This window comes from Aptenodytes patagonicus, chromosome 5 (genome assembly GCF_965638725.1).
Source record: "Aptenodytes patagonicus chromosome 5, bAptPat1.pri.cur, whole genome shotgun sequence".
In the NCBI taxonomy this organism is placed as follows: Eukaryota; Metazoa; Chordata; class Aves; order Sphenisciformes; family Spheniscidae; genus Aptenodytes; species Aptenodytes patagonicus.
Genome location: NC_134953.1, coordinates 75,473,304 through 75,485,466, shown reverse-complemented (window position 1 = coordinate 75,485,466; position 12,163 = coordinate 75,473,304). Strand labels below are relative to the sequence as shown.

At 37.5% G+C, this 12,163-nt stretch overlaps 1 protein-coding gene across 6 annotated transcripts in view; it reads left to right on the top strand.

Moving 5' to 3' along the window:
• ZNF644 (zinc finger protein 644) overlaps positions 1 to 12,163 on the top strand; it is a 54,842-nt gene that overhangs the window by 26,820 nt on the left and 15,859 nt on the right. The window contains exons 2-4 of one of the 6 annotated variants that reach the window (XM_076337712.1): positions 7,540 to 7,612; positions 8,957 to 11,006; positions 11,448 to 12,003. In XM_076337712.1, the coding sequence (XP_076193827.1) occupies positions 8,988 to 11,006; positions 11,448 to 12,003 (2,575 nt within the window). In that variant the 5' untranslated portion in view covers positions 7,540 to 7,612; positions 8,957 to 8,987. Of the gene's footprint in view, positions 1 to 349; positions 569 to 6,817; positions 7,093 to 7,539; positions 7,646 to 8,956; positions 12,004 to 12,163 lie in introns of those variants that run through there. The other 5 variants (XM_076337710.1, XM_076337709.1, XM_076337708.1 and 2 more) reach the window with 5 other exon arrangements.

Here is a 12,163-nt window from a genome sequence, read left to right as displayed (position 1 = left end):
GCAGCTTGTCCAGGATCATGTCTGGACAGCTTTTGAATGCCTCCAAGGATGGAGGCTCCACAACCTCTCTGAGCAACCTGTGCCAGTCACACTCACAGTAAAAAAGTTTTCCTTGTTTTCAGATGGAAACGCACGTATTTCAGTTTGTATCCATTGCTTCTTGTCCTATCACTGAAGACCACTGGAAAGAGTCTGACTCTGTCTTTTTGTACCCTCTCTTCAGACGTTTGTACACATTGATGAGATCCTACTGAGCCTTCTCTTCTCCAGGCTGAACAGTCCTAACTATCAACCTTTTCTCATATGAGATGCTCCAGTCTCAGTTGTCTTAGTGGCCCTTTGCTGGACTCTCTCCAATAGCTCCATATTTGTCTTGGACTGGGAAGTCCAGAACTGGACACACTACTCCAGATGTAGCCTTACCTACCAGTGCTGAGTAGAGGGGAAGGATCACCTCCCTCAGTGTGCTGGCAACTCTCCTAATGCAGACCAGGATACTGTTGGCCTTCTTTGCCACAAGGGCACATTGCTGGCTCATGTTCAGCTTGCTGTCCAACAGGACCCCCAGGTATTTCTCTGTAAAGCTGCTTTCTAGCATGTACTGGTGCATGGGGTTATTCATGGTGCAGGACTTCATACTTTCCTTTGTTGAACTTCATGAGGTTTCTGTCAGCCCATTTCTCCAGCCTGTTGAGGTCCATCTGAATGGCAGCACATCCCGCCGGTGTATCAGCCACTCCGCTCAGTCTTGTATCATCAGCAAACTTGCTGAGGGTACCTTCTGCCCCATCATCCAAGTCATGAATAAAGATGTTGAACAGTGTTGGACCTAGTATTGACTCCAGGATACAGTGCTAGTTACTGGCCACCAACTATACTTTGTACCACTGATCACAACCCTTATTTTTTGGCAGCCTGATTAAAAATAATGTCTCACAACAAGGATGGGAGCAGGGCTTTTATTTATAGACTGTAATGAGGAAAAACTTTCTTGTTCAGTAATACTAGTGGTTAATAAAATAAACTATTCATTGTATTGTGTCTAGATAAAAGCAATTGTTGGTACCATACTTGAGGCTTAAGAATACATTTGACTGAAAAACACAGGTAATGGTGATGAAAGAGATGAAAAATGTTTTCTCAAACATTTAGTTTCTTCAGAGAGAGAAAAGGTGTGACCGTGTGAGATTGACACAAAGGAAAAGAATGTATCTATGCATGTAAAAGTACATAAGGGAACAGTTTTCGAGAGAAATAGCGTGTGTTATCACAGAGCATTAAGTCTGTATTTTTCAAACTTCTGTGTCTCGTACTGGAATGCTGCTAGTCATTACCATCTATGTCTGCATTCAGGAAAATTCGATAATTGATTGTAGTTCTCATCTTTAGTAGAAACTAATGGCAGTGCAATTCAAACTCAATCGTACTACTAAAAATCCAAGCTAGACAAAGAGCTGCAGGAATGTGGAGACTTAAGTACTTGGCTGTCCTCTATGGACAGGACTGTGGAGTGCTGGGGGCAGTTAATGGAAGCCTGAGGAGTTGCCAGGCAATGTGTGACTGTTTTTAAGCTACCAAATTCAAAGTCTTGGTTTTTTGTACTGGCTAGGCATCTTTTAGAAATACGTAATTCACTTTGAAAAGTCTCTACCAATGAAACCATCTTAAACTGCTGCATTAGCACTTACAACTAGAAGAGTATTTTTTTTAAGTCATACATCTGATTCTTGTGACACTTAAATTGTATTGTCATTTATTTTATTGATTTCAGTATTGAATTTTAGCATGATGCACCCCATTGTGACAAACTGGTTTATTTTCCCAAGCAAATCAATAGTAGAGAAATAAGATTAAGAATGGTCGGTGGCAGTAATGGTATTCTCTTCTATGATTTCTGAATTGTAGGATGGTCATGCTTCAGTTGTGTACTGTTTTCCTTTCACACATGAGATGTTAAAATATCACTCTTAAACATTTTAGACCAGAAATCAAGTTTCTAAAATTTTGACATTTTTAAGGAAACATTTTTTTTTCCTTACTACCTGACACACAGCTTTTGAAGAAATTGTTTCATTAGAAACAAAGTCTCAGGTAAATAAACTTTCTGAAAAAGTGTGCTTCAGGTTTGATGTTCGTGAGTGTAATCTTACTGAAAAGACAGGCTGCTTTTGTGTGATGACTCCTCTATAATTCAGTTTCTCTTTGGTCAGCTTTTTCCACAGAGATATCACAACTCAGTGAATCTTTCAACAGTGTAACAGTATAACAAAAGGTTATACTGTGGGTGGCAGTAGCTTTCTAATTCTTTATTTAGGCATAATAGAACTTCTTAGTGTTGTATCAGTAATTTTTCTTGCTGCTTTAAAAATAATTTTTAATATGGGAGTCTGATTAGCTATGAGAGTTTTCTGATGTTTGTGTTTTCATATGAGCAGCTATGGATTTGAATTGAAGATAACTAGTTTTCAGTGGAACCCCTCAGACTGTAGTTATATTAATAACCATATACTTGTATGTAAAGTAGGTGTGGGAGGGCAGTATTCATGGTGTTCTGCATATTAAACAAGCTGTCTCTTCACTACAGAAGTTTAAAAAAATCCAGAAATATTCAGGTGAATTTGTAGGTTTCAAAGCTAAGTAAGGCAGTCTACAAATAGTCAGTGTCTCTGCTGTGCAGAAGGGAATGTATTTTCAACAACTTAATTTGCAAACACAAATAGAAGCTGGAAGAAGGTACGGTGAGTCACTGACTCATCCTCTGGTTGTCAGGCTTTGTGGTTCTATTTCCATCTGAAGTGTGGATCTGGATAGCTTTTTAAGAAGAGATAAAGTGGAAAACAAGTAATAGGTATTCTTCTAATGATCAAAGTACTGTGATTTTATTGTCTTTGGGTATTCATACTGCTAGATAACACCCAAAAATCAGGAGGTGTGAACTGCGTGCATTACTGTATAGAATAGGCAAAAATATTGCGCAGCTATCCTCTAAATAACTTGATTTTTTTTTTTTCTCAAGATGTGGCTGGTTTACGCTAATGCACTACTAGTTCCTCAATTAAGAAGGAGGAACTATCTGTACAAACCTTCATTTTCCAAAGGTTCTTAAACATTTCACTTTTGATGGAAGCTCTGTGCTTGAAGTTTGCCGTGATTAAGTTGTTAAAGGAATAGACTGCATAATGGGGCGAAATGGAAGGAGACACCTCTTTAGTCCTGTGCCACGATGTACTTAAGCTCTCTCTGGTTTGTTGTTTGTTGCCTAATGTGCTGGTTTTGGCTGGGGTGGAGTTAATTTTCTTCACAGCAGCTAGTGTGGGGCTGTGTTTTGGATTTGTGCTGAGAACAGTGTTGATAACACAGGGATGTTTTCGTTCCTGCTGAGCAGTGCTGACACAGAGTCAAGGCCTTTTCTGCCTCTCACCCCACCCCACCAGCGAGCAGGCTGGGGGTGCACAAGGAGTTGGGAGGGGACACAGCCGGGACAGCTCACCCCAACTGACCCAAGGGATATCCCACACCGTATGACGTCATGCTCAGCTTATAAAGCTGGGGGAAGAGGAAGGAAGGGGGGACGTTCAGAGTGATGGTGTTTGTCTTCCCAAGTAACCATTACATGTGATGGAGCCCTGCTTTCCTGGAGATGGCTGAACACCTGCCTGCCGATGGGAAGTGGTGAATGAATTCCTTGTTTTGCTTTGCTTGCGTGTGTGGCTGTTGCTTTCCCTATTAAACTGTCTTTATCTCAACCCACGAGTTTTTTCACTTTTACTCTCCTGATTCTCTCCCCATCCCACTGGGGGGAGTGAGCGAGTGTCTATGTGGTGCTTAGTTGCCAGCTGGGGTTAAACCATGACACCTAAAAACATGTGACACTGGTTCCATCATCTTTAATATAATCTGTCATTTGAGAAAGCTTTATTACAGGAATGCTTGTGGATAAAATGATAGGTTTTGTTAGTTTTCTCTGTTTACATAACAAAGTCTTGAAGAAAAATCTAAATGTGAACAGTGCAAACCTGAAGCACCTTTCCTATCTCTTGAATATTTGAATAATTCCTTGAGTGTCCTGGTTATTCATGTATCTGCTTAAAGAAGTTGACTTCTGAGGAGTTACTTAGCACAGGACAAGTATATTTTTGCCTTCATTACAGCACTGCTGAAAGACTGTATTTCGTCAGTTACTTTAACTAGGCTGATTAAATTCAATCCACTTAGGAGATGGCTTCTATGTTTTTGTGCCACTTAATAGTTGCTCTGTGCTTTTAGCTCATTGGCTTATATTTACGAATTTCTCATTAAACTTGATATCAGAACACATAAAAGCACTTCATGCTTTTCACAAACTCAACCAGATTCTTCCATTTTAATTTTTCAGCTCCAATGTGCTTTCAAATCTATTGTAAATCCTTGTAAAATAACGTGGGTTTTGTAACAGAAACTGACAAATCTCTAACTACAACTGCTAGTAGGCAACAGCGTAGTACACTTAGCACTGGAGTGTAAGCTTTAATAACTAGCATTGCATGAAGGCAATACTCTCTTAATGTGGTGTGTGACCCTATTACATAGCGAAGGTTGTCATTATGAAATAAGAACTTGGAAATGTCGTAAACCTACTGGTAATAAATACAATTAAAAATGTACATAGAACAATGAAATTAAGTACATTCCTATCAAAAGGAATTATTAATGAACAGAAAGTGGACAGCATAGATCTGATGACAGGAAGGTTGCATCTAATCTGAATTACTGAGTGACCTAGGAAGCTTGCTCAGAGGGATTACCGAATAATTATGTTAATATGCAATTATCACCTCATTTCTTCTGTAGTAACCTCAAGATGTAGTGTAGTAAGGGTGTTATAGCAAGTGCTGATAGTTTGCAAAAATACTGATGTTCAAGATTTTTGAGACAATAAGATTAGCTTAAGGCATTTAAATTATGATCTGTCAGTTTGAAGATAGATCTGACCTTATACTTTGTTAATGCGTAGACTGTCTGGCCACAGGCAGCCATATCTGCAGAACTCATTATGATTTTAAAAACTGATATTTTATGAAGAAAAACTATGAAATATTATGTAAATTTAAAGTACTTAATTAAACAGGGGTGGAATGTGGCTTAGTTGGCTAAGTAATTGGTTGTTTTCTACTTTTGAATATGAAATAATTTTATATAATAAATAGTGTATCATGTAAACCAGGAATAACACTGTTAACTGCACTACAGTCATTCTAGGCTTAATGGAAATAATTGAATTGAATTTGGTCTAGCCTTTTAGATAAAGTGTGTTTCAAAGGTATGAGCCTGGGATTGTGTACGCTTGTGTAGGCTTTTTGAGCATTGCCATTTTTACACTTACCTATCTCCTAGGTATATTGCACTATGTGCTTAAATAAAAATTACTTCAACTGTATAGTACTTGCCTTGGTAGAGGATATAACAAGCACTACTGGCAGCAAATTTAAAGTTTGACCTCAGTGTTTAATTTTTCAAATACACAAATTATTAGTCCTTACTTAGTGTATTTCTGATACGGTATAGAGAAGATAACTTCAAAATTGTGATGGAAATATGCAAAGAATATTGCAAAACCTTGGTTACATCTTAGTTGTTACAATGATTGATTTTTCTCTTTTTTTACCCAGAGTGTTCAGATGAGGTAGTGTTTCAGTTTGGGTGTTGCGCTTCCTGAATGGTACAAGTTAGATGATAACATTTCCCCAAAAACGATGGCATTATGTGGAATGTTTTCTTGCATGTGTCTAGTTACACCTATCATTGTTTCTGCATAAATTTCTACACATGGAGTAGGTAATGTAAATGAAGTATTGCATCTTGGCTCAGTGTCATCACAAGACTCTCAATTCCTGTGATTTAAAAAGATACCTGTTTTCTTTAATACCATGCTGTTAAAACTGTTAACTTTCTTGTTTGTTGTCCTGCATGTAAAATAGTGAATTGTACCACCCTGATAGCTGGGGAAAATGTGATAATTAGCAGAAAATTATTGAAATGTAACAGCAATATTATTGATACAGTAGGCATTTCAGCCTTGATTCAAAGACTGAAATCTGTAGGGACAGCTGTATTACCATAGAAGACTTCTAATCAGATCCATATGGAATAGTTCACAATCTCCATAAATACACAATATTGAAAGGAGTCTCTTACAAGATTGCACAGCGTAATGTTTTAGATATTGCTCATGATAACTCTGAAGAGAATCTCAGTTTAAAGGTGATCGTGTGGTGCCCTAGCCACCTTTTTAGCTTAAGCTTTAACACTAAGATTTAGTGTCAGTATGGTTTTGTATGTAGAGCCACATGGTTTTGTCTTCATCACGTAAACCTGTGAAAAGTTTTCAGGAGCCATTCTGATAATGAGGATTGCAATCTCCAAGCAGACACGATATTCTCAGTTTGCCTCCCTGCTGTTTGGGGGGTACCGATGAAGTTGCTTTAAATGGGAAGCGTCTGTTCTTCCTCTGAGCCCCTCACACCAGAACAGATGGGTGGAACTTGGAACATGGAAGGTTTTACCTCAGAGGTGGTAACAGTGAAGCCACTCATTAACACTGAATTTACCACTTCGTTAGCAACGTTGCTTCCTGTTGAGAAAAGCTAATGTAGGCTCTCAAATTGACTGAGCATACATTTGTCTACCTCTGCAGTAATAAAATGAGGAAAATGCACATCTTTCATGTAGAATTGGCTTACTAAATTTCTTCTAAACTTTTTGTGAACTTTTTTATACTCTGCTGCCTGATGCTATATGAAGGTTACCCTATTCAGTTGTAAAATTGTTGGAGCTGTTGTGCATCCTTGGAGGTTTCACTTCTTTTAATTGACTTTTGCATTACTGATTCTTAGTGCATGTTTGCGCTGCCCGTTTCTAACTTGTGTATGTGATGTAAAGACTCCTGCTGGGTGGTGCATTATCACCATTTTAGGGTGATAGCTTTGAATGTGATCTTATTGGAAGTCTTTATTGTGGTGGAAAATTACCCATCTCGCAACAGCGAAGAAATGCAAAAATCTAAGAAATGGGAAGATGAGAAACTGGGGTGTCTAGTAGAACACTTGCATAAAGGTATGTTATAGATAAATAATACAATAGAATATTTCATACACTTCAAGCATTTATTATGTGCCTGACAGAGTGTTGCTGTATTTCTAAATTGGCTAGTTCAATGATTGAGTAGCAAAGGAAACACTTTTTTAATGGCAAAATTTTTTTCATTATATTTCTACTCCAAATATCTTTTATCTTCCAAATAGTAAATAAGTCGTATTACATTAAGGTTTGTTCTTCACAAACTTAAAGGAGGTTCAAGTGTTTGTTTTGTCCTTTTGCTGATTTGAAAGAAAACAAGCACAATAACAGAGAATTTCCATGAGGCCGTAGCTAGCTTTGAATTGTGTGGATAGCTATCATAATGTTGAATTGAAAAACTAATAGAAATGCTGGACTCATTTTAGAGTGTGACGTATAAAGATGAAAGTGATGTCGTTTAACCAGGATGTTTTCTCTCCTTAGGAAAAAAGGATGTCAAGCGTGGTCTTCCTTGATTTCGATGAAGGACCATTGCAGGGAGCCATGGATATTAGTTGTGAGTTATAACATCTTAATTCAAAGAGTCTAGGTAATGACTCCTTTTAATTGAGCTCTATTCAAAATGTTAATTAGTAACTGAAACTAAGTATGTGATGGCAGGACTCAAATCCCCCAAAAGATCAAAGCAAATAGCATCCTTTAAGGGTAAAATATGTGATTTCTGTAAAATATAGATAAATGTTTCCGGCATCTAGATGGGTGTTTTAATGCCTTATGCTTACTGTGTTCTGAGGACCTCTATAAGGGGTAAATGCCAGGGTAGACTTAAGTTCACACTGCTGTTTATTACACACTGATTTTCATGTGTAGGCAACTCCTTTGTGCTCACTAAGCATTGGGTAGACGATTTTGTGTATGAATGAAAGTCACTTGTAGAAAGACATATTTATGTACACAAGGCCTCCCAGAGGGAATTACTATGTAGTAGTTCTCTGTACTAGTAGATACTATTATTGTCATGCTCTGGATTCAACATGGTGATTTTCTCTGGTAGGTAAATCCTAATTAAATGTTTCTTTCTAATTGTGGGGTTTTTTTCATCTTTGAGAAGATGCTATTTTATTTGCTTATCATTTTAAAAGGCCTTATAACATAAGTAGAATCTGATTTATTTATTTTAAAGCAAGGAGAGTCCTTTTGTAAGAAGGGAATGGGGAGACATTTAATTTCTTCAGTGAGCTTGATCCTTTGCTATGTCTCTATCAGTAATCAGATGTTCAAAATCAGCTTAATTGTGTTTTCTCCTTTAATACCAAAGTAAACACTTCTGTAGGCTTCTGTGTAGCATCAGGTCAGTTGTATACAAGCACTTTGAAAAAAGTGATACCTTGAGATACATAAAGATTATTTTAGTTTCCTAGCTGCTAAAGGGAAGTATGTTTTGTTTTTGTTTGTTTTTTTTAAAAATCACTAAAATGACTAGCAGATGTCTGGGTGGCCTTTACTCCTAACTTGTTTTACTTCTGGAAAACAACTAAAGATGAACTCTGTGTTTATGTTAATGTACACGCAGAATGTATTTGCATAGGTTTTGACAATCTAATTTCCCCCATTTTGCTTGTAGGTAGGTGTTCAGGCTTTTTTGAACTGGGATACTGGGCAGTGGCTAGTTTGCTGTATGGTTAGTAATATTGCATAGCAAAAAAGTATAATTTTTTTTAATTGCTTCATTGATTAATTTTAAACATGTCTTGAATATACTAAATAAAAAAAATTAACAAGTTCAAAACATGTTTTTAGATTACAGTGTGAAGGAGGGTGATCCTGAAGAAAACTGTAAATTACATTTGCCATTATTTATTTCTGTGATTGCCTGATTCTTTTCTTCTTTGTTTTTTAGTATAAATGTACTGAATGGACAGACCAGCAATATGGATGATTTAGAGATAAATACTGAAGTCACTGGTGCTAAAGAAGAAGAAGAAATCCTGTGTGATGATAATTTCATATCTGAGGAAGAAGGTGGCATTCCTAAACCACAAGAGAGCGACACGTCATTTCAGAAGAACAATACATTGACTCTGCCTGAGGAGCTATCAAGGGACAGATCTGAAAAAGCCTTAAGTGGAGGCCAGACTTCGCTATTTATACACACTGGTGCTCCTACTGTTTCTAGCGAAAACTTTATCTTGTCTAGAGGAACTGCTGTTAATGGACCAGTTTCACACTCCACCTCAACTAAGACTTCCATTATGAATAAAGGCAGCGTTTCATTAACCACTGGACAGCCTGTAGCTCATCACACAGATTCCTGCTCAACTTTGACAGTGGTTCATGATCTTCAGCTGCCTGCAAAGAGTACAACGCAGAAATCAAATCAGCACCAAGTTTTATTTTTGTTACCTGATGTAGCACACGCTAAGAACCTGACTCATTCCATTAAAAATCTACCTACCTCTGCTTCAATTGGTTGTGATTCACAGAAATCAGTAGGAAATAGTGTAGATAGCACTTTAGTAGGCCAAGTAGAAGTTTGTGAGGATGATAAAAATTTACTAGTAAAAGATGATTGTGTCGATACATTAACAGGCATTTCCTCAGGTACAGGTGGTTTTAGATCGGGATGTGATCCCAGCTGGGATCCACAAAAAGAGTTTATACAGTTTCTTATGACAAATGAAGAAACAATAGAGAAGTCTCCCATTCACTGTAAAGTAGGCTTAGAGAAAAAGCGAAAAAGGAAAATGGATGTTAGTAAAATAACACGCTATACTGAAGACTGTTTTGGTGATACCAGTTGTATTCCCAGTAAATCAAAACTATTAAACGTTGACTTCTTAGAGCAGAATGAGGAGCTACAAATAGTAGAACCACAAAAATACTCATTGAGTAAAGTAAAGCCTGAATCCACAGATGAAGAGCTGGAAGCTGTTGATGCTATCCAGCAGCTCATTTATAGTCCCACTAGTAACTGTGCAGAAGATACTTCTCCTGTTCACACTAGCACTTTTCTTTCCAATACTTTAAAAAATAAATGTGAACAGAATGATTCTGAATCGCCATCTACTTTCAGTACTGATGAACCATCATTTTATCCATGTACAAAGTGCAATGTGAATTTTAGGGAGAAGAAACATCTGCATAGGCATATGATGTACCATTTAGATGGGAACAGTCATTTCCGACATCTCAATGTCCCCAGGCCCTATGCATGTAGGGAATGTGGAAGGACATTTCGAGATCGTAATTCACTTCTTAAACATATGATAATTCACCAGGAAAGAAGGCAGAAACTGATGGAAGAAATCCGTGAGCTGAAAGAACTTCAGGATGAGGGTAGGAGTGCACGCTTACAGTGCCCACAGTGTGTATTTGGTACCAATTGTCCCAAAACGTTTGTGCAGCATGCAAAGACCCATGAAAAAGATAAAAGATATTATTGCTGTGAGGAATGCAACTTCATGGCTGTGACAGAAAATGAACTGGAATGCCATCGAGGGATCGCTCATGGAGCAGTAGTCAAATGTTCAATTATCGGTAGCGACATGTCCCAGAGGAAAACACAGAAAAAGGCATCCTTGAAAGATCCGTATTTAGGATCCTCAAAAAAGTCATCGACATATATGTGTAAGATGTGTCCATTTACTACTTCAGCTAGAAGCATTTTAAAAAAACACGTGGAATATTTGCACCCAGCATCATGCATTGATCCCTTTGGTAGCCATCTTAGACTAGAAAAAAGAAAAGGCACCATAATAGAAGAATCTTTAGATTTTGGTAGCAGGACGAAACAGTTGATCAAACAATCTTCCACTTTTCCAAAGAACTCTGTTTTAAAACAGGATGTAAAAAGATCATTTGGCTCTACTTCACAGTCCAGTAACTTCGCAAAACTTCACAAGAGACCCTACAGGATACAGAAGGCTCGGAAAAGCATTTCACAGTCATCTGTAAGTGTGTGCAATCTAAATTCTACAAACAAGACTGTTTTGATTAGAAATAGCATTGACCAGAAACCTAAATGTTTTCATCAAGCAGCAAAGCAGAAAGCTAGTGTCAAAACAAGCAGTAATTATTTATATAGACACAAATATGAAAACTACAGGATGATTAAAAAATCTAGTGACTCTTATCCTTTGCATTTAAAAAAGGAAGAGTCCAACTCTGTCAGTTCTTTACATTTATTTTCTTCATCAAGTAGTCCCCGTAATAATTGTTTTGTCATGGATTCAAATAATCTTGATTGCAAAAGGGCAGAAGGCTGTAAAGATCGTAGGCATGTAGCTGTAAAAAGAGTGGTTAAAGAATCCAAGAGGGAAGGCTCTGTTACAGGAGATGATTTGGATTGCTATCCAGATTTTCTGCATAAAATGACTGTTGTTGTTTTACAGAAACTTAACTCTGCTGAAAAAAAAGACAGCTATGAAACGGAGGATGAAAGTTCATGGGATAATGTTGAACTATGTGATTACACTACACAGTCTGTGGAGGATGAATCTTACAGTGATATTAATCAGGAGCATGTAAACCTATTCCCCATATTCAAAGGTAAAATGGAAGATCATGAAGCTGGTGATAAATCTTCACTTAGTTATGAGCAGAATGATGGCTTTTATTTTGAGTATTATGAAGATGCTGAGGGTAGTAACTTCCTGCATGATTTGCATGATCCTCAGAATTTAGAAAATGTAGGATCAGCATTGCCAAAGCATAACTCAGTTTTCCACTGGACTGATTTGTCGCTTGAAAAGAAGTCCTGCCCATACTGTCCAGCAACCTTTGAAACAGGTGTTGGATTGTCCAATCATGTCAGAGGACATCTTCACAGAGCTGGACTAAGCTATGAAGCCCGTCATGTTGTTTCACCAGAACAGATAGCAACAAGTGACAAAATGCAACATTTTAAAAGAACTGGAACAGGAACTCCTGTTAAACGTGTTAGAAAAGGTAAGTTGTTTTTTTGGTTTTGTTTTTTAATTTGGGTATGAAGTAAAGGGGACAAAGGGATTTATTGAGCACTAAACAAGACTTGCTTTACCTTGTTGTAAAGCCTCTCTTGTCCTTGTGATTTGCTATTGTAATGTTTAACTGTATGTAATTGTCAAAA